This window comes from Xiphophorus hellerii, chromosome 18 (genome assembly GCF_003331165.1).
Source record: "Xiphophorus hellerii strain 12219 chromosome 18, Xiphophorus_hellerii-4.1, whole genome shotgun sequence".
NCBI classification, from domain to species: Eukaryota; Metazoa; Chordata; class Actinopteri; order Cyprinodontiformes; family Poeciliidae; genus Xiphophorus; species Xiphophorus hellerii.
In genome coordinates, this window is record NC_045689.1 from 2,074,095 (window position 1) to 2,095,281 (window position 21,187).

Sequence of the window (21,187 nt, forward strand, 5' to 3'; positions counted from 1 at the left end):
AAAACTCACAAGCTCTACTCCTCTCCTCTCGTCTCTCCACTGCCATAACGCTCTCTGACTCGGGTCGCTATGGTAACGTTTACATATCCCTTCAAAATAAGATACAGATGCGCCACAAAAACGAACATTTTACTTTTGTGAAAACTTTAACTCAGGTTAACGACTAATGGAGCCCTGAGCTTGTTTCTCTGCAACCAGACGGTCCATCTGGGAGAGACGAGAGACAATGAGACCGGAAGTGTTGCTGATGCTCAGGGTTCTTGGTCTCTAGTGGAGAAGCAGCTTGAAGCTTCATTGCCTCATTAACATCCGGTCACCATATCATGCAGAGCTTGGACTGTGGGAATCACCTGCTGGGATAAATCCATCCTCCTGTCTCTTCTCTGGGCCTTTTCCCTTCGCAAAGAAACTTTCCAAAGAATCTGATCCGTTTCTGACTCATTTTGCTGCTTGTGGCTCCATGTTGGCGGCAAGACGGAACCGAGAGAATCCGGTTAAAGGATTTTCAAAATAAAAGATCCTCCAGACTCACATAATACATAAAACGAAAATATTTAATTGCTTCTTACGCGGCCCGGTACCAATTGGTCCACAGACCGGTACCGGTCCGCGGCCCGGGGGTTGGGGACCACTGATGTACTCTATCTCAAGACTTGCTTCCTTTCTCAGGACTAGTTCCCTTCCTTGAGACTCGTAGTTTCCAAAGACTAGTCTAGTTACTCAAGACTCATTCAGTTGCCCAAAGCTGTTCCAGTTTCTGAAGACTTGTTTAGTTTCTCAAGACTCATTCAGACTATGAATCATAAACTAGTTTCTAAAGACTAGTTAAGTTCTTCAGGACTCGTGCAGTTTCTCAAAACTATTTTGGTTTCTGAAGAATTATTTGGTTTATCGAGACTCATTTATTTTCTAAAGACTCGTTCAGTTTCTAAAGACTCGTTCAGTTCAGTCGTGACGGTTTGATCTCAGCTCTTTGTGTCTCCATCAGATCCACATGCAGCTTCCAGCAGGTTATCAGTCCTGCACCAGTAGGAAAGCTCCGTGTACTGGGATCAGTACTGGGATCAGTGAGAATGCCTCAAACATCCAGAGAAAAACACTCACCTGCCAGAAGTCTGTATGGATGCTGTATGGAAGCCCATTTGAGCAAAAATTAAATCAACCAGCAAGGTAAAAGCTAAAATCAAAAAGTATGGTAAATCAGTGTAAAATGTAACTTTTCACACAAAAGTAAATCGTTTTTAAATGTATTTTTACAGTTCAATTGGTATGTACTTTAGATTAATTTAAAGGATTGAGAGAAAATTTTTAAAATAAAATTTCCACTCACTTTATAAAAAATATTCCCACAAAAAAGCAAAACAATCAGATGTTCCACAAGAACAAAATGGTCAAAAACTCTCTGCCTGAGTTTGATTTTTCCCAACCAATAGTCTAAAAACGTTTTAGAGTTTAAAAAATATCTTGTTTATGCGTTTTTCCTCCAGTCAAAGCAGTAAAACCTGCTGTTACCATGGAAACTCAGACATTAGTGTTGATCTGGATCAATCAGCACAATCAAACATTATCGACGTTTTCATTTATAACTCCTGATTTTAACTTCCTGGCACTGATGGGCTTCCATACGCCACACAGCTTCCTGAACGGCGTCACAACGACTCGTTTCTGGCTGTGGGAACTCGGCAAGCTCTGATTGGTTGTTACAGGAGGCCGACTGAGCGCGTGCAGTGGCAGCGGCTAGATGATGACGGAGGGCCCAGGTGGCGTTGCCGTCGTCGTGGAGACGGACTGCTTGGGTGGAGCCAGGTCTAGCAGCGCGCTGACCGTCCCGGCCACCTGGGGGAGCCCTCGCTCCTCCAGGATGTGGAGCGGAAGACACAACTTAGTCTGCACAGACAAACACCACAGAAGAAGAGCAGACAGCGACGGGCGGGGCGTCAACAGAAAGGTGGGTCAAACGATGACAACTTAAATTAAGGAACAAAACAACCGTAACCATGGCAACTCAGGAAAAAGAAGCAGGAAGAACAGGAAGTGATGCGGGATGGAGGGAAGGAGTGCTGCTGCTGAGCACTGCCAGTCAGCAGTGTAAAGGACTGTCGTTTTCTCTCACTCACAAGTAGGGCTGCAATAGAGATACGAAACTTTCAGCATCCGGCGATTCGATTCTGAAACGATTTTTATTTCAGAAACCAATTTGTTTCTGGGATTCACTTTAAGTTTTGGACACAAGACGAAAAGACAAATAAAAAATGTATTTAAAAAATTCTAAGGCTCCATTTCTGCATAAATATCTGTAACTTCATTCACCAGTATTAGGTTAGCTTAGCTGCCTGGCTTTTTCTTTAAAAAAAAAAAAAAAAATTCAAAATATAATTTTAAGCAGAATTAAAATCGATTCAAATTGACCAACATCAATTTCTGAGAGATTCTGAACTCGATTCTGAATCGAGTAGGAATTAAGATTCCTTACAGAATTAATTTTTTTCTGCAATTCTAAGATGCAACTTGCAGATTTTTCATTTAATCGCTTATGTCTTAGAAATACATAAAAACAGAATAAATATATTTATTTGAGGTTTTTTTTTTACCAAATCTGAACCAGGTGGAGCTAAAACTGCTACTGAAGGATTTCTGGGTGCAAAATAATAACAGACAATGATTGTTTTTTCTGTCTTAGATGTACAACGTTAATATTTGTTGTAAAGTTTTGACTTCATTGCAGCTCTAAGTGTGTTGTTCTTTCAACAAATGGTATTTTTTGTTGAGTCTGTATTCTGCAGTTAACGATTAATCAATTATCAAACTAGCTGGCTCATCTCGATTAATCTGATTAATCGTTTCAGGAGGAGAAAAGCTTGGAAATATTTCTGCTAACTCAGGTGAGCTCAGGGGAAAAAATGAGTCAAAATGTTTTTCTGGACTTTATTTAGAGAATCGAGAGGAAAAATCCAAACCGATCCGAGGTTAAAAACACATTATCATCATCATCATCATCACTCTTCATCTTATAAAAAGGGGAACGGTCAGGGGGTGTGACCTCAACCTGACCTCACAGCAGCAGCAGAACATAATGGTTACCATGGAGACGACTCCCAGAGTCCCGGACTCGGTTCTGTTCTGGTCCTGACCAGCTTCACGCGGTCAGAACGGTAAAAAACACTCAGACAGGCAGGCGGACGTAAGGCACGAGGGGGCGGAGCTTCAGCAGGCAGGAAACAGACCAAACGGACAGGAAGTTCTGCCTCCAGCTGGGACTCGGCGAACAACGGCAAAGACACGTTACGGCTTATCCTCAGGTCCACGAAATCCCAGTTCAAGCCAAAAAAAGTCCTGGTACAAGTCCCAGAAAAGTCAGAGTCCAAGTCCAAATGTCCCAGTGCAGTCAGAGGTCTGAAACTAACCTAGCAAATCCCAGTCAAACCCACAGAATCTGGGCTGCGTCCAAAATGTTTGTGCCGAGTCCACAAGTCCCATAACCATCCCCAGTTCAGGTCCACAAGTCCCAGTCCAGATTCTAATGCTGTGTTCAGACCGAACGCGACTCGATGCGCACACATGGATGCACGTCTACGGTGCGTCACCGGGCGTGTAGCACGTCAATCAGAGAGACTGCGCTATGTGACGTATTGACCTGTAGTTGGTGTCCTGTCAGGATGTGGAGGCCCCGATGCTAATTAGCAGGCTAATTCTAGCTAGCAAAGATGGCAGATATGGTTGTGTCCTCCATCTATGTCGCCATCAGAACACAACGGACAACAGACGATTCTGATGCGTCCAACTTGAGGCGCTGGCTACGTTTTGGCAAAACAGTTCGGTCTGAACGCAGCATTAGCTAGGCTACGTTCACAGAGCAGGTAAACGCGACCCAAATCCAATTTTTTTCATTTCATATCCGACTTTTTCCACAGCAGTCTGAACAGAAAAAAATATATAATCTGTCACTTCCATATGTACATGAGAACAAATATTTCTGCAGTGACAAAACGTAACACCTGTGATTAACATGTTTCAGGCCAACTTGGTTTTTTAAAATGGGTTTAACAAGTTTTATGGCCTTAATCTCAACTACATTAATTTAAGACATTTTAAGGATGCATGGACGCCCTGCGGATCAACCCTGCAGAGGCCCGGTACCGACCGGTTGATTTGCAGGATGTTAGATCTGGACTGGACTTGGACGACCCTTCACTAGAGGTACCGACCATCCCAACTGGACCCGGAGTTCTCCAGAGGAGAGGGAACCTGCAGCTGTGCTTGTTCATGAAGTATTCCACGTTTCTGTGCGTCAGGAACGGTGTGGCTACAGCGGGAGATGACAGCTAAACGGACCGAACCCGACAGAGGTCCTGTAGAGGTTCCAGTGGGGTCTAAGCGTGCGGCGCCAGGTGAACATAGATGGCGCAGAGAGCCGACATGACAGACAGGTAAAACAGGGCAAAGCCGGCCATCTGGACCTGGAGGGAGGGGCTAAGAGTGGGCGGGGCCATTGAGAGCAACACCTGCAGCGTCCCGTAAACCCCGCCCCCTTTCCCCTCCAGAACGTCGCCCACCGAGCAGAGGCGGTCCTGAGTGTGTGGGTGTGATGGACACAGTGGAGGATAAAAACGAGGAAGGAGTGAAACAGGAAGCAAAATGGATGACGGGAAGATGAAGAGAAGAAAGGCAGCTGTTAGTTTAGAAAGAGGAGAAGAAGAAGAAACTTCATCAGATGGTTCAGACTGAATCCAAACGTCTGAACAGCAACTTCTGTTACAACAATCAGTTTAAAGGCTCATCTCATCTTGAGCAGGAAGTCAACAGCCAGATCGCTGAGAGGACAGTTGCTGTTTGTGAGCATAAAGTTTCTGATTTACAACCAGCCTCTCTGAACTATCAAACTATTAGCTACTTAGCCAAACTTGAAATCAGCAGTTCACGCTTTTTAAAAATCAGTGATTGGCCAGAAAACGGCAATCGGTGAACTGCTAGGAATTATCCAGAAGGAATTTTATTTTTTTTTTATTTGTCTTTAGTTGTTGTTGCCCACTGTGGTGAATTACAGACAGAATGGCTCAACACAGGAAGCTTTTAAGCTCCTGGTTGGGGTGCCAGTCTATTAGGTATCTAAACGCTGATGTATTGGTGTTGAAGTTTAGCTCGTCCTCCCTGCAGTCTGCGGTCTGACTGAGTTGGATTCAGCCTCCGTCTCCTAGGTGTGTGTTTACCTGTGGGACTCCGATCCTGCGACACGCCTCCAGGAAATTCTCCACGTTGCGGCGACACTTGGCCATGGTGAGCTTAGGCTGCAGGGACAGAGAGAGGTCAGCGGAGGTCAGCTGGGGTGACAGCATCAACTGACCAATCAGAGACACTCACCACAGCGGGGGACGGGACGTGGATGCTGGGGACGGAGCGCGGCCTCACGTGATTGGCCAGGTGGCACAGCACCACGCCATCCGTCAGGGCGGCGCCCAGGTCGCTCGGCAGCGCCACCTTCAGCCGGGCCTCGATGTTCTGGGCGGGAGGAGAGAGTTGGTGAGCAGACCAATCACAGGGCAGTAGAGGCGGAGGAGGCGGAGCTACGTACCTTCCTGAGCTGCTCCACCAGCGCTGCGTCTTCACCCACCAGAGGAGGAGCAGCAGGAGCTTCCTCCTTGGGTTGAGGCAGCGCAGAAACAGCGTCCCCTGCAGGGCAGAGAGGGAACAGTCACACTCCAGCTACGGATGTTTTCCGTACCTCCAGAACCAGTCCGGTATTCTACTGGAACCAAAACTTCATCATCTGCTCCACTTCCAGCTGCTGTGGTTCTCTTTCTCTCTGCTCTGAGTCAAACCAACCTGTTCTCCTCCTGGCCTGTGGGGGCGCTGCACCAAGAACCACTGAAGGAAACGACACAAAAACCTCTGAAGAGGCAACTTCCTTCTTCACCAGATGGAAACAAGATGGAGGCATCACATTTTAGCGGTTGGAGGATTTCTCTTTAGTCTTTGGCTAAAGACCACGAGCCATTTCTCCTGCTAGCGCTAGGCTAGCATGTTTGTTTTTGGTTTTATTTACCCAGAAAGCCTTGCGCTGACATTCACATATCCATTCAAACATCACAGGTGAAAACACACCTTTTCTCTTCTCATCCCTCTGACTGAGGCGATACAGGAAGCTCTCCGGTCGCAGGCCAGATGTCCGACTGGTAGTCCCGCCTCCTGAGCCGGGGTACGAAGGCGACTGATTGGCTGAGAGGAAACAGAAGGTTCAGAGTGGGAGGAGCTGTAGGTGAGGTTAGGGCAGTATTCAGGTTGGTCTTGCTCTTACCTGTAGGAGACAAGGTGGCTCTGTCCTCCCCCTGCTGAGAAGACAAAACACAGGACGGTTACACACCTGGACACACCTGAGAGCTTCCAGAGCTGTGAGAGCGAAACCATTAGAGCAGGAAGTGACAGAGAGGAAACCAGTAGGAAACAGGAAGCTATCACCAATTCAAATCAACATGCAAAGACAGGGGGACAGAGGTCAGGTCAGGGATCAGAGGTCAGAAACCAAAAGGAAGAAGTTTTCTTTCATCTTTGGACCAGAAACCAACAGAGAGGAATCCGTGATGTCACATGCAGAAAACCCACTGATCCCTTTGCATGCTTTTATTTTGAAAACCGTTAATGAGATGCGAGCTTGTGGGTGGAGCTCCAAGCTCTTACCATGATGAGGGCAGAGTCATCTGTGTGGGTGGAGCGCCTGGAGGGGTAGACGTTCTGACAACAAACACCAGACACACATCAACAGACATAAAGGGGCGTGGCCTAAACACAGGGGCGGGGCTACGGCTCTGTGCCGTCCAATTAACACAAAGAAGAAGAGGGTCTGCAGGTAAATGAGTAAGAAATGAAGACTGACTCACCTCAGGTTCTGGACTGGACTTGGACGGACTCTGAGCTGCTTTCTGCTGCAAAACAACAGCAGGACCAGTTAGAGACGCCCCCTGCTGGATAAATTGGTACTGCAGAAACTACTGGAAAACTGGCAACAAAATGGTTAAACTGGTCTATGACCTTTTAAAATAGCGACCGGTTAAAAAAGTGATCAACTGGTTAAACTGGTGTCTGAATGCCTGGTTATGTACCTTGGAGTAGCTGGTGACGCTGTCTCTCTGGAGAGAACGGTTCTTCTGCCGCTCTTCGTCGTACCTCAGAGCGGCAAGCTGAGCCTCCCTTCTCATCCTCTCCACACCTCCAAAACCAGAACCGGAAACAGAACCATAACCAGAACCAGCTCTCTGGAAAAACACGGATAAGGACATGAGAAGCCAGTTTGTCGCTGACGCTTCTTGTCAGACGGCTCCGTCATCATACCTGACTCTGGGAGCTCGAAGACGCCGAGACGCCGTCAGCCATGTTTCTGAGAGAGACAGAAAGTCAGACAGGAAGTGAGACAGGAAGTGAGGACACACAGGTTGACGTGGTCGGGGCTAGATGTTTTTATTAACCTGCTGTGTCTCTTCATGTCTTCCGCCCGAGCCAAGCTGTTCTTCACTGGGGAACCCTGAAGACATGAACAGGAAATCAGAGCTTTTCGAAATAAGATCCGTCCTGCTTAGGTCAACGACGTTTCCTGATTGACTCAGGCTGAATGAAAGCTTCCAGCACGAGGGGGCGGAGCCTCACCTCCCTGGTGATGCGTCTCTCGATGTATGCCATGAACTGAGAGCTGAGGCTGCTCCGGTCTGCTCCTCCTGAACGGCGCTTCCCCTCCTCTTCCTCCTCCACACAGCTGTCGATGAAGTCTATCTGCTCCAGCTCCCCGTCTGCTGGGGACAGAGGAGGAAGTGAGGAGGAAAAGAGGAGGAAGTGAGGAGGTGACAGTCTGTGGGCGGCTGAGCGAGTCTCACATGTCCCGTTGGGCAGCACATGTCCCCCTGGTCCGGCTCGCCTCTGGTCTCTGACCGGCAGCTCTGACGGTTCCTCTGAAACCTGGAACAGAAGACGAGGTTCTGTTAATGTCCCTGCAGGACGGACCGGAGCTCCGGATTGGAACTGGCCGGATCGGCTCCGGCAGTACGGTCTGACCTCGTTGCCCAGCCACCGCTTGTCTCCACTGTCCACACTGTTGAAGCCCGAGTCCAGCGCGCCGTACGGTCGCCCTGGATACGCCTCGTCAACACTGCCGGGACACAGCTGCAGTCAGTCATGAGGCTTTTATTCTGAAGGAGCAGCATTATAGTGCGTGTGTGTGGGGTCAGACCAGGAGGTCAGAGGTCTCCTGTCGAACTCGGGCAGCTCCGGCGTGGTCTTACTGGCCTCCAGGTTCAGGAACTTGAAGATGTGGACCTTCCCCTTGATGCAGATCTGCAGGACATAACGGTGTTAGGCTCAGCCGCAGAGCAGCAGCTGTGATGTCACTTCCTGTGTACCTGTGCGGGCGGGCTCTGCAGCGGGTTGTTGTCCAGGACGATGGCCTGCAGCTGAGTCAGGCCGCGGTAGCAGACGGGAATGGAGGTCACTTTGTTGCAGGAGAAGTCGAGGCGCACCAGAGGAAGCTCAGCCAGCTCTGAAAGGAGCCACATGGTTCTGATCCGGTTCTGGTTTTTCTCCTGGCTGGTCCGGGCGTGTCTGAGTGAGTTTACCTGAAGGGAGTCGGACCAGGTGATTCCTCCGGATGTTCAGGTCTCTCAGAGCCTCCAGCTGACCCACTTGGGACGGTAACGTCCGGATCTCGTTACAGCTCACATCCTGCCGGACCCGACAGCAAGAGATCAGAACCGAACAAAAGTTCTGATCAATAACGGGTCTGATCAGTCCATCAGGAACCGTACTCACCAGCTCGGTGAGGTGTCTCAGCTGGCCCAGTTCCTCTGGCAGAGAAACCAGTTTGTTGTTGGAGGCAATCAGAACCTTGAGAGGAAGGCTGCAGACGACGGCCGGCAGGACAGACAGCTGGTTCCGACTGGAGGAGGACGGACAGACGGACGGGTCAGCAGAGGTGGAGGCCACTCTACCGCTAATGGCAAAGTTAAGTTTTAACTTAGCATTTTGCTAACTCTGAAAGTTATTAGTGCATTTATCTTCCTCTAAATACATTAGTCCAGATGAATTCTAAAGCAGTAAGTTAAAAATAAACAGCAGGGCTAACTTTTAGCCCACCGTTTTGCCGCTTTCCAGATAAATTCCCAAGTGCTAAACTTAAAATGATTTCTGTTAATAATAATAAAGCAAGTTTTTTACTTTTTTGGAAACTTTGGCTGCATTTAACTTCTCCTGTGTACAGTTTTCCAGATGAATTCTGAAGTGTTAATAATAGTGAGGCTAATTTAGAAAAGGTTTGGCAACCTTAGCTTTTTCTAAATTAAATTTTCTGGATAAATTCTAAAATGTTAAACTTTATGGTGAAGTTTTGCCAACTTTGAAAAAAATTTAACACACTTAGCTTCTTCTAAATTAAATTTAGAGGAATTTAAATGATAAGCATAAAATTAGCTGTGGTAACAATACCAGAGCTAGTTTTTAACTTAGCCCTTTACTAACTCTTTACTAACCCAGATAAATCCTAAAGTACTAATTTATTTCATTTCTCTTATTAGCTTATTTTACAGAGACAATGCACACAAACATAGAACACAAAAAATTTGCAACTGATGCGTTGCATCAAGAGTAGCTGCATCAGCTAATCCGCAATTCTGCTTAGTTCACCATTAAACAACATTATTGATGAAGTTTTGCTTATGAATTCTTCAAGTAATTAGATGTTTATATTCATGCTCCTATTTTGAAGTCTGTTCATACAGCAGTTCCATTTCCTATCTTCCAATTCTCTACAGCCTTACAGATGAAGACAATGGGATAAAACATCAAACTTTACAATACATGTAAAGTCCTCAGTTTGTATAGAAGTAGGTGGACATTTGTGTGTGTGTGTGTGTGTGTGTGTGTGTGTGTGTGTACATTCTGCTGTGTGTGTGTGTACATTCTGCTGTGTGTGTGTGTGTGTGACCTGAGGTTCAGGTGCGTCAGGGCCTGCAGGTTCACCAGGCCGTCCGGCAGAGACCTCAGGCAGTTCTGGTACAGGTTCAGATACTCCAGAGACACAAAGAGGCAAACCTCCAGAGGAAGCTCCGACAGCCGGTTCCGGGACAGATCTGGACACACACACAGATCAGTTAGACTCTGGTTCTGGTGATTAATCATCAGATGGTTCTGGTTCTCTGACTCCATATTTGAAGTGATTCTGCTGAATCACCCGGACTCCTCCCTGCTGCCGTTGTTCTCCTCCCACAGTCCCCGCTGACTCCACTGCCAGCGACACGATGCAGAGCCGACCCACAAACGCTATATTTATCAGAGCAGCTGTGAGGGCTGAGGAAGCATTCATCACCATGGTAACCCCAGCTTCCTTGTTTGTAACAGCAGCTGGTGATGCTCATCAATCCACCATCACAAACAGGAAGTGGTTCGTTGGGGGACTTCCTGTTTGTTTGTTTGCCACCAGGCCCTCGGCTCAGATTCTGGGAGAGATGGAGCTGCAGCCGGGAGTTCTGGGTAACGTAGTTTGAGCTGTTGAGGGAGAGGGGTGAGCCACAGACCAAAACCACAAAGTTGGATTCAGTTTGATCTGGCAGGAACCACAGAGAGAGCAGCTGCTATCAGAGTGGTTCTGAAGGTGATCAGTGCCCCTGTTATCGGAGAGCGATCTGAGCACGCTTTTTTAACGGAGAGCGATCTGAGCACGCTCAGTTAACGGAGAGCTATCTGAGCACGCTTTTTTAACGGAGAGCGATCAGAGCACGCTCAGTTAACGGAGAGCTATCTGAGCACGCTCAGTTAACGGAGAGCGATCTGAGCACGCTCAGTTAACGGAGAGCGATCTGAGCGCGCTCTGTTAGCCGGTCACCAGGTGCTCCTATTTACAGCAGGAACAGAACCAGAGGCAGAACCTCCTTCAGGCAACCAGTGTGTTCAGCATTGGTTACCATGGTAACCCAACAGTCTAACGTTAGATGGACCATAGATGGTAGATAAGGCTTTAAATTGATCAATCTGGCCTGTTTGGAAACACTTCATTCATCCTAAAGGAAAGCTAAATGTTGTGGAATCATACAAGTATCTTCAAAGAGTCATTGTGGGCATTAAGAATCTCCAGCAGCAGTCAAGTTTGCAGCAAATCTGAAGAGGCCTCTGACTGAAGATAGTAATAACATGCTAGTAGCTCCATATCAGGGAAGTAGAGATGATCTCTTCTGGGATTTTGGGTTGTAGTTCAGGTGTTACCTCAGAATTCTGAGATGCTAATCAGCCGCTCCTGTTTGTGAAAGCAACGCCTTGTTGCCATGGTTACCATCATAACAACTGTCAGAGAGTATAAAAAGTAAGATCAAAAATATTTCCAGCTGCACAGTCAAAAACCAGACTCAACAGAAAACACGATGAATAAAATAAAAAAAAGAAGAAATGAAGCAGTGCAGATGATGGAGTTCCTGCTGAGTTTCCTCCTCCATCACAGTCTGACACAAACAAAGGGAGCCTACATCTGCTCTCCGTTATGCCCCTCCCCGACCACACTGAACCCCAAAATAAGCACATTGTAATCAATCTTCCTGTATTTTTACCTACAATTTCATCATCTTTTGCTTCCTTTTCTCCCCATCTGTCCCATCTTCAGTGGAGCTTCATAGATCACACTACATGTGTATAAATTATTAAAATAAATCATAATTTGGTTCATCTGTGTTATGCCTGATCAATAATCGGCTGATTTGGCTCTTTTAGGGGGGCGCTTGTTTCCTGGTCCACATCGTCCCAAAGGGGCGGAGCCAGCAGTAGGCGTTCAAATCAAAACAACAAAGCCACACAGGTGTGTCTTCACCTTTCCTACAGGGTCTGATCCGAACCGAACCTCGGACCAGCTGAATCACCAGAGACTGCAGAATAAAACCGGCTGTTTGTGTTTAACCGGACCGCACCGGTGTGCTGTCATCATCTGTTACCCCTGATAAACAGTTCGTCCCTCGGTCTCACCTTCATGAGAAACCAGCCTGAAGCAGAGCAGGTTTATAACGAGTTAAAATGATAACAGTCATAATACCAGCGTCATACGGCCAGTGTTAACTGGGAATACTGGTAACCAGTGCTAAGCAGAGGTTCCTCCATGAAGGAGATAATTTTAAACTTTGACCCTGTTGGAAAATATAACCAAACATCCCCTTTTCTGTCTGATATGAGCGGTTAGCGACCAAAGAGCGTGTGACGCCGTTGAAAGAAGAGGAAGCCGGACCTCATGTAGCCGGGGCTCGCAGTTTGTCACAACACCGGCCCTCACTGTTTTCCATCCTCCTCCTCTGGAATTGGAAGATGGATTCAACTTTTCCCCCGTTAAGATCCCTAAAACACCCCTCTTAACCACCTCACCACTCCCAACAGAGCTCGGACTCTATGGTTCTGCTGGCCGCTTTTGGACCTCACTTACCGGCCCGGACGGTGTCGGTCAGGTCGTGGTTGGCGGCGCTCCGGGGAAACTCCTTCAGCTTCCTGCCGCTGAGGTTCAGACAGCCGCTAACCGACGCTTCTTCCAGCGCCCGGTCCAGGGAGCGGTTCCAGGACGCTGGGCCCGCCTGGCCCAGTCCATTAGAGTTTCCGAGGATAGCATTGCCACCGGCTCCGACCGTGAAGTTGAGTCCGGTGCTTTCCGCAGACCCCAGTAACACCGAGGCCGCCATTACACGCTCCGGCTGTTAGCCCCCAATGCTAACGGCTGCTGTGGAGAGGAGCATGCGCAGTGCGGCGCGAGGAGGAAGCGCAAAACTGACCAGAAACACTGCTTCTAGTACTACATAGTACTGCTGTATATTAATGCATTGTTACATAGTGACTACACATATTTCTGTATAGCCTTATACTTACAGAGTACTATACTGCCACAGTACTATTGACCGACCCCAAATACTTCTATACTCTAATAGCAATTTGGTATTTAAGACTTATTACCATTATTGTAATAAGTCTTACATATTCTACAGACACAAATATAGTACTACAGACCAATCATGATACTTCCGTAAATTACAGCGTTGCTACAGAGTGACTAAAAATGCTGTACACTAACAGGCAAAGCACATATGCTATAGTATATTCCTACTAATACAGCCACAATACTGTAGTTTGACCCCAAATACAGTCATATACTAATACTACTAGAGTGCTGCACACTCATAAATATTTCTTTGTGCTGCTATTAATATTACTGATGCAAAATACCATTATACTGCTTTATAATATTACAGTAGTACAAAATGATTATAAACATGACTGTGTACTACTGCTAACACTAACACAATCCTACAGGCTGACTGTAATATTAATGCAGTGCTACAAAGTGACCATATATACCACTGTATACTAACACATACTGCACTACAGCCAAGCCACAAATGCTATAGTACACAACAATTATAGCCTGCTATGCATTTTAATACAACTACAGTACTACAGACTTATCACTGAAATAAACTAATATAAATACTGTTGATACAAAGTACTACAGACTGATGATAGATTTTCTATATTCTACCACACTACCACAGAGTGAAATATTAGTGTATTCATGCACTTATAACTAATATAGACTGATCATTAAGAGTACTGTATAGTACTCCTGATAGTTCTGCAGTACTACTCCCATTTGTAATGAAAACTCGAAAATTCAAATTTCCTAGTTGGAAAAACCATTAAAATAATTTATAAATACTAAAATGATTAATTATGATTAAATAATTAAATTACATTTTTGATCAAATGGCTTGTTTAAGATCAAAATTGAAAGTTTAGGAACAATCAAAATAAAATTATTAAACTTATCTGGCACACAGAAGGATTTGCTTCTTTGTACATCTGATTTTTAAATTGATATTTAATAGATATTTATGGAATATTTTCCATTTTGAAAAGCATGAGAAACGGAATGAAACCCTGAGCATCCTCTTCATCAGGGTGTAAAGAAAAAACAGTGTCTTCAGTCAGAGGCGTCTTCATATCTGCAGTAATACAGACTGCTACATTAGATCATACCTGCTAACATTTATCAGCACCTGCAATAAATGTTTGAACAAATGCGGATGATATAAGTAACATTTGATCTACCTCTAGGATTAATAAAGTATTTTTGAATTTGAGAGGCTTCTCGCGCTGACGTCACGGAACCAATAGACTCCATCCCCCATAATCCTGAGAGGTGTCGCATTCTGGCGCATGCGCACTTCAGTGGTGTCCAGGGCCGGGTATCATGGCGACGTACGTGGACATCCTGAAGAGAGAGTTTCCTGAGATTGACACGGAGCTCTTCGACTACATCACAGGTGAGACACCGGGGAAAGAGTAGCTGTGTGCCGGCAGCTTATCGGCGCTTAGTGCCGGGAGGGGGGAACGAAGCCAGCGGCCGCCGGCTCCGGTTGGTACCCACACAGCGGCCTTTAGTGAGTCTGTGAGCCGGGCAGCCGCGGCTCTCTGGCGGCTCGGCTCCCCGGGGTGAATGAGCCGGAGCCGGGACACCCAAGGGAGCGCCGACCCGCGCCTGGTTCGGGCTAAATCGGGCTCAGAATTAGACCCACAGCAGCTGCCATTCGGGGCCCTTCAGAACAGCAGGAAACCGGGCGCCATGTTTGTAGGAAAGTAAGGATGAGGTTGGACTACAAACAGGGCTCTACTCAGACTCAGCACGTGCCAGGCACTCTCTGTTTTAAAGTTAGCATTCACTGGCAAAGTATGACTCAGGCACAACATTATGACCACTCACATTAGATGCTGTAGTTGGTGGGGTCAAAGGTCAACCTTCTCCAGACCTTTTAAATAGAACCAATGTGTTACTAGGAGCCACTTTGGAGATGTAAAACCCCAGGGTTTTCCTGCCAACGTGTTTCTCTACCCTACCTGGAAATGTGGTCCAGCTGACTGGAGTGTAACCATGGTAATGTGCTACAGGTGTGTTGGACAGCGGCGCCTCTGACTTTGAGGATGGCGAGGAGGTGTTTGACGCCATCGGTGGCGTCCTGCAGGACGTTTCTGCTGACAGTAAAAACGAGGACGACGTCAGAGACATCTGCCTGCAGATGTTCAACACCCTGAAGCTGTGAGATCCCTCTATGTGATTGGTCTGTCAATGATGATGATGATGATGATGATGATCAGGAGGTAAACGTGAGGTTTGTGTTTCCAGGAACAACCATCATCATCCTCAGAAGCAGATGCTGCTGGACGCTCCAGTACAGCTCTCTCAGATGTCCGCGGACTCTGGTAATGTTGGACGGCTCTAAGATGGTCGCCCAGTTTTGTCTAGTGTTTTTTTTTTTTGGTTTTTATCAGCCTGATGTTGATCTGTGTGGTTCTCATCAGTCTCAACAGCCCAGGACATCCAGGGAATCTGGATGATGAAACGTCCCCAGAACACAGTGAGTCTGAACTCATATTTACTTACTGACCTTAAAGCAAACTCAGCCTCTGTGATTCCCCCTGGCCTGCCGTAGAGATGGGTTCTAATGACCTCTGACCTTCTGTCTCTGTGTTCTTGTTGCTCTCCAGACGGTTGATGCCAAGAAGCTAGAAAAAGCTGAAGCCAAGCTGAAAGCCAAGAATGAGCGCAGGACCGAGAGGGATACTCAGAAAGCCACCGGTCCGCCGTGAGTCACTGAGCGACAACACCTGTCCTTACCTGTCTCCTTTCAAATTTACTCATCTGTCTCTTCTTCTTGCCTGTCCCCACTTGTTCTCTCACCTGTCTTCTCTCACATTTCCTCACCTGTGTCCTCCCATTTGTTTTCTCTCACATTTACTCACCTGTCCTCCCAGGGTTCTGGAGGAAGCGTCAGCCAGTCAGGCCAGCAATAAGAAGGAAAGCCGCGCTGATCAGTCAGGGAAGAACCGCAGCTACGACATCCGAATCGAGAACTTTGACATTTCGTTTGGAGAGAGGTGAGGACCGCCCTCATCACAGCCAGCAGGTGGCAGCTTTTAAAATCGTGCTTCATTCCATGTGTTGTTGCGCTCAGATGTCTGCTGCAGGGGGCGGAGCTGTCCTTGGCGTCGGGCCGGCGGTATGGTCTGATTGGTCGGAACGGTCTGGGGAAGACCACGCTGCTGAAGATGCTAGCTAGCAGGAACCTGAGAGTACCGGCCCACATCTCCATCCTTCATGTGGAGCAGGAAGTGGCAGGAGACGACACGATAGCACTGCAGAGTGTGCTAGAGAGCGACACCAAGCGCGAGGACCTGCTGAACGAGGAGCGGCGGCTCAACGCGCGAATCGCCAACGGAACGTAAGATCAGGCTAATGTTCGGGCTGCGGTGGGCGATTTCATCTCAGTGTGACGTTGGGTTGTTGTCGTTTCAGGGCCGACGGGACGGAGAGCGTGCGATTGTCTGAGATCTACGCCAAACTGGAGGAGATCGAAGCCGACAAGGCCCCGGCACGGTAACTATGGCAACACATTAGTTGCACAGAGAATGGTACTGGAACGATTCTTTATCCTGTCCGCATCTTATCGTCCAATCAGAGCCTCAGTCATACTGGCCGGTCTCGGGTTTTCTCCCAGAATGCAACAGCAGCCCACCAAGTGAGTAACGGTCAGACATTGTTGGTTTTCTGTGTCTGGACCACTCAGAACCAGCATGTTCTCTGTGTGCAGGGAGTTCTCCGGAGGATGGCGGATGAGGCTGGCGCTGGCCAGGGCGCTCTTCGCTCGGTGAGTTTCCAACGTTTCCTCTCCGTCAGGTCACATGATCCCTGATTAAGCTGTCTGTGTTTTCTCCACCAGACCTGACCTGCTGCTGCTGGACGGTAAGTTACCCCCGCCCCATCTAGCCCTGGCCTAACTAGCACCGCCCTCAGCCAGCTACACCCTCAGCTAGCCTCGTCCTCTTGGTAGTCCTCTAATGACTGTGTGTGTTTCAGAGCCTACCAACATGTTGGACATCAGAGCCATTCTGTGGCTGGAGAACTACCTGCAGGTCTGTAGCCATAGCATCACTCATAGGAAACAATGGAGTCATTAGCTGCGAGCTAATGTGAGCTGAATGACTCGTCCCCCTCAGACGTGGCAGTCCACCATCTTGGTCGTCTCCCACGACAGAAACTTCCTGAATGCCGTGGCGACAGACATCATCCACCTGCACTCGCAGAGGCTGGACACTTACCGTGGCGACTACGAGAACTTCCTGAAGACCAAAGAGGATCGCCTGAAGAACCAGCATCGAGAGTACGAGGCTCAGATGCAGTACAGGCAACACATACAGGTACTACCGGGTACTACAAGACACTACAGGGCTAAAGCTAATACCTGAAATGATCCTGGAATCAGAATAATATTTAGTAATCCCAGGCTCCAAATTATCTCAGACAAACTCCTGAAGCTGTGACAGGTTCTGGCTAACTCCTGAAGCTGCCACGGGCTCAGGCTAAGTCCTGAAGCGACAGCAGGCTCAGGCTAAGTTCTGAAGCGACAGCAGGCTCAGGCTAACTCCTGAAGCTGCTGCGGGCTCAGGCTAAGTTCTGAAGCTGCCGCGGGCTCTGGCTGACTCCTGAAGTGACCGCAGGCTCAGGCTAACTCCTGAAGCTGCCATGGGCTTAGGCTAAAACTTGAAGGGACCCCGGGCTCAAACTAACACTGAAAGTGTTTGTGTTTCAGGTTTTCATTGACAGATTTCGGTACAACGCCAACAGAGCTGCCCAGGTCCAGAGTAAGATCAAGCTCCTGGAAAAGTTGTAAGTTCCCATCCTGACCTCATGTTGTTTATCATTGTGTTTTTCATGGACATTGTGTTTTGTGTTTTACTGTTTCTGGAGTTGCATTGCTTCTCCTGCTGATGTAACCGTTGTTGTGTCCTGCAGACCGGAGCTAAAACCAGTTCAGAAAGAATCGGAGACCACTTTGAGGTAAGAAGCTCAGGCCTTCACAAACTGGACGATCCACCAGAGAAGAGATGATGCTGGTTATGGATTCATTTATTCCTGTTTTCTTGTAGGTTTCCAGATAACTTTGAGAAGTTGTCTCCCCCTATTCTTCAGTTAGATGAAGTAGAGTTTTACTACAGTCGAGATCAGCCGCTCTTCACCGGACTTAACCTGTCGGCTGACCTCGATTCTCGCATCTGCATCGTACGTATCATCAGTTGATCAGAAAGTCACCTAGTCCAAGAGTTAAAGCACCTATTCTGAACTGGTTTTGCTGGCAGGTTGGTGAAAATGGTGCCGGTAAAAGTACCATTCTCAAATTGCTGATGGACGACTTGACGCCAGTCGGTGGCATCAGACAAGCTCACAGGTGAGACCGCCTGGCGTCCAATCAGATTGGCTGACTGTGAATAAACTAATAATCTATTTTAACGGTTAAAGAAATGTTTCTGATGAAAGGTTTAATCAGAAATCTGTGTAATCAAAAACCTTTACGCTTTGATTGCAGTATCTTTAGACTTTGATTGGGGAATCTTTACTTTTTAAATAGGAAACTTTTTGGTTTTTTTTATTGAAGTTTCATTTTTAGATCAGGACAATTTTCTTTTTGAACTGAAGAACCGTTTTTTTCTGATAATTTTTACTGTTCGATCAGGAGAACGTTTTGATTTGATGAGGGCTTGTTCATGATTTGATACGAGAACATTTGTTGCCTTTTTGTGCTGCAGTTAAAGAACCTGGGGAAAGTTTTGCAGGATGAAATTTGGAGACAGCCTTTGGTTTTTTCCACCTGGCGTATAACTGGCGTCTCTTTGACAGGAACTTGAAGATCGGTTACTTCAGTCAGCATCACGTGGACCAGCTGGACCTGAATGTCTGTGCCGTGGAGTTGCTGCTTAACAAGTTTCCCGGTAACTATGATGACAACAGATCCGTGACCCGTGGCTGGGCGGTGAGCCCTGATTGGCCGCTGTGTTTGTGCCGCAGGTCGGACAGAGGAGGAGTACCGGCACCAGCTGGGAGGTTACGGGATCACCGGGGAGCTGGCCACGCGGCCGGTGGCCAGCCTGTCGGGGGGACAGAAGAGCCGCGTGGCGTTCGCCCAGATGACCATGCCATGGTAACGCAGTCACATTTTGCACGGCTTTGTACTTTCATTTGGTTTTCTATTGCTTCTAAAACAAGAAAAGAAAAGAAAAACAGCCCAGGCGCTAAATAAAAAAAACACACAGCTGTTTTTGGCAATAAAATCTATTTTGGTGTCTAGAAAATGAGCCGTTTCATAAACCTCTGGAATCTAGCAAATCAGATGTTTTACCATCCAGAAACCACCGGAGTGGCTTTTATCTCACTGTTTCTCATTCATCTTAACAAATTCTTATAATAAGAATTTAGATTTATTTTTGTCATAATAAATTCCAAATTATGTTTAAAAAAACTGTTTGTGTTCTCAGGATTGTTACTTTTACTATTTCCTCCACAGTTTTTTTCATTGAAATATCAAAACATACCAATAAAATTGAAAATATGATTAAAGTTTAGTGATAAAAATCATACTTTATGTGACTGGTGTCCTAAAGAACAGTTTTAAATTTCTTTTCAAGAACAGCATTGGTGTTTGCAGGGCAAAGATTGTTGCGCCATACAGTCACAACCAGAGTTACCTAAAGGAGAAGAAAACAGTTTTTATTTTCACTTTTATCATTATCATAGTAGTACCATTTAACACCCAAATAATAAACTGAATCATAATAATTAATAAATAATAAACAAAAAGGGAAAAAACACACACACAACCTAACCCATGAATAAAATTGATTGACATTTCTGTAAAAAAAACACTATTCAAAAAATATTAATCATCAGAATATAAATTATTGAGCTCATTTTATTTTATTATGCAATTAATTGATTAACATGTAACATTTGTGGCTATAAACAACTTTTATTTTTCTGGACTTGGAGCAAAATTTACTCTTTGGATCAGATTCCTGTACTGGACTCCAGAGGGCCACATAAAAACTTACAGCGGGCCGGATTTGGCTCCCCGGACCTTGAGTTTGACACATTCATCTGTGTTTCAGTCCGAACTTCTACATCCTGGACGAGCCGACCAACCACCTGGACATGGAGACGATCGAGGCTCTGGCCAAAGCGCTCAACAAGTTCAAGGTGGGTGTGTCCGCTCTTCCTCCTGACCCAGTTTCTCACCTTGGCCCCTAACCTGTCTGGCGCCCCCTACAGGGCGGGGTCATCCTCGTGTCTCACGACGAGCGCCTTATCCGCCTGGTGTGTAAGGAGCTGTGGGTGTGCGACAGTGGGAAGGTGTGGCGGGTCGACGGCGGCTTTGACGAGTACCGGGACATCCTGCAAGAGCAGTTCAAGAAGGAGGGCTACCTGTGAGGCCCCGCCCCCTGTCGACTGACCACGCCCACCAGGGATCCTGGAGAAGCAGCCAATGAGCAGTCGGAGTACATGGGAGGACCAGAACTGTCATCCTCTGCTCAGGCGACCTGCTGCGAGGTGATTGGCTGTTGGGGGTCACCTGGTGCAGTCTCAGAGAAGTCTGGATTGGGAACGACTCGAGTTTAAATGTTGGGTCAAACAGAACCTGTTGAGACCTCTGAGATTTTATGAGATTTAAAGGACCAGAAAATAAAACATGATGCCATGAAGTTCAGTTTCTGTTCATCTTCTTCACCTGAGTGAAAGGGAGCAGAATATCCACATTTCACACCATGAGCCCGGTTTTACCAGAACCAGCTTTTGTTCTGCTGCACTCCAGCCAATTCAAATGCAATCGATGATCTGTTTTTGTGTGTTGTAGCAGAAAGCAGGAAATTCAACTGAAGGGAACTTCCTCCACTACACCTGCATACGAGTGCTAGCAACTTGCTCAAGGGATAACTGAAGTATAACGTCACCTTCCTAAATTAATTTTTTTTTTTGGTGAGAAGGGATTTTTCAAAAAAGGAGAAAAAAATCACCACCCTTTTATTGCCAAAAGATGGTTTAATCTAAATAATACTTTTGGCAAAAAATGATCTGGGGCCTTTGGAAGGTGTCAGTGTGTTTATTTTCTAGTTTTTAGGTGATTCATCTCTTTAAGATGCCGACCTGGACAACTGACCATGTAGCTCATCTCAAAAACAATCATGGACAGATTGGCAGGTACAGGCTGATCCAGGTGAACGGATATAGATCCGTCTATCCGTTGGAAAGATATTGATAATTCTGCATGTCTTCTGGTAGTGTTGGTTCTGTATCATTGACGCGTTCTTCCTGTGG

The 21,187-nt window shown here is 46.8% G+C and overlaps 2 protein-coding genes across 7 annotated transcripts; one reads left to right on the forward strand and one right to left on the reverse strand.

The window, feature by feature from the left end:
- Nucleotides 1-684: 684 nt before the first annotated feature.
- On the reverse strand, nt 685-12,726 carry lrch3 (leucine-rich repeats and calponin homology (CH) domain containing 3). 6 transcript variants are annotated; one of them, XM_032590986.1, is made up of 20 exons: nt 12,428-12,725; nt 9,959-10,103; nt 8,788-8,914; nt 8,595-8,700; nt 8,382-8,518; nt 8,213-8,316; nt 8,038-8,131; nt 7,860-7,941; nt 7,636-7,778; nt 7,458-7,513; nt 7,324-7,369; nt 7,095-7,247; nt 6,873-6,917; nt 6,673-6,726; nt 6,293-6,326; nt 6,100-6,213; nt 5,570-5,667; nt 5,359-5,496; nt 5,208-5,285; nt 685-1,887 (listed from the first exon to the last, which is right to left on the reverse strand). In XM_032590986.1, the coding sequence occupies exons 1-20, from the start codon at nt 12,675-12,677 to the stop codon at nt 1,738-1,740; spliced, it is 2,154 nt and encodes a 717-aa protein (XP_032446877.1). In that variant the 5' UTR covers nt 12,678-12,725; the 3' UTR covers nt 685-1,737. The 6 variants fall into 6 exon arrangements, with proteins under 6 accessions (XP_032446877.1, XP_032446875.1, XP_032446873.1 ...); XM_032590984.1 differs by lacking the exon at nt 685-1,887 and adding an exon at nt 2,912-4,568 and having other exon boundaries at nt 6,873-6,914; nt 12,428-12,726; XM_032590982.1 differs by lacking the exon at nt 685-1,887 and adding an exon at nt 2,912-4,568.
- Nucleotides 12,727-14,183: 1,457 nt separating this feature from the next.
- On the forward strand, nt 14,184-20,574 carry abcf3 (ATP-binding cassette, sub-family F (GCN20), member 3). Its single transcript, XM_032590992.1, has 21 exons — nt 14,184-14,312; nt 14,935-15,082; nt 15,170-15,246; nt 15,346-15,401; nt 15,532-15,629; nt 15,799-15,921; nt 15,999-16,265; nt 16,340-16,420; nt 16,503-16,562; nt 16,635-16,691; nt 16,764-16,786; nt 16,901-16,956; nt 17,041-17,241; nt 17,634-17,710; nt 17,837-17,881; nt 17,971-18,103; nt 18,181-18,269; nt 18,719-18,810; nt 18,887-19,019; nt 19,984-20,071; nt 20,144-20,574. Exons 1-21 carry the CDS (start codon nt 14,240-14,242, stop codon nt 20,300-20,302), a joined length of 2,136 nt encoding a protein of 711 aa, XP_032446883.1. The 5' UTR covers nt 14,184-14,239; the 3' UTR covers nt 20,303-20,574.
- Nucleotides 20,575-21,187: the final 613 nt, after the last annotated feature.

Bases quoted from the DNA above. Each gene is read 5' to 3' on its own strand.
- lrch3 (XM_032590982.1), bottom strand. From the start codon at position 12,677: ATGGCGGCCTCGGTGTTACTGGGGTCTGCGGAAAGCACCGGACTCAAC. The intron at 8,701-8,787 runs GTGAGTACGGTT...CGGGTCCGGCAG, and splicing joins TGAGACACCTCACCGAGCTG to GATGTGAGCTGTAACGAGAT. The intron at 8,519-8,594 runs GTAAACTCACTC...GGCTCCTTTCAG, and splicing joins CCTGGTCCGACTCCCTTCAG to AGCTGGCTGAGCTTCCTCTG.
- abcf3 (XM_032590992.1), top strand. From the start codon at position 14,240: ATGGCGACGTACGTGGACATCCTGAAGAGAGAGTTTCCTGAGATTGAC. The intron at 16,266-16,339 runs GTAAGATCAGGC...TTGTCGTTTCAG, and splicing joins GCGCGAATCGCCAACGGAAC to GGCCGACGGGACGGAGAGCG. The intron at 18,270-18,718 runs GTGAGACCGCCT...TCTCTTTGACAG, and splicing joins GGCATCAGACAAGCTCACAG to GAACTTGAAGATCGGTTACT.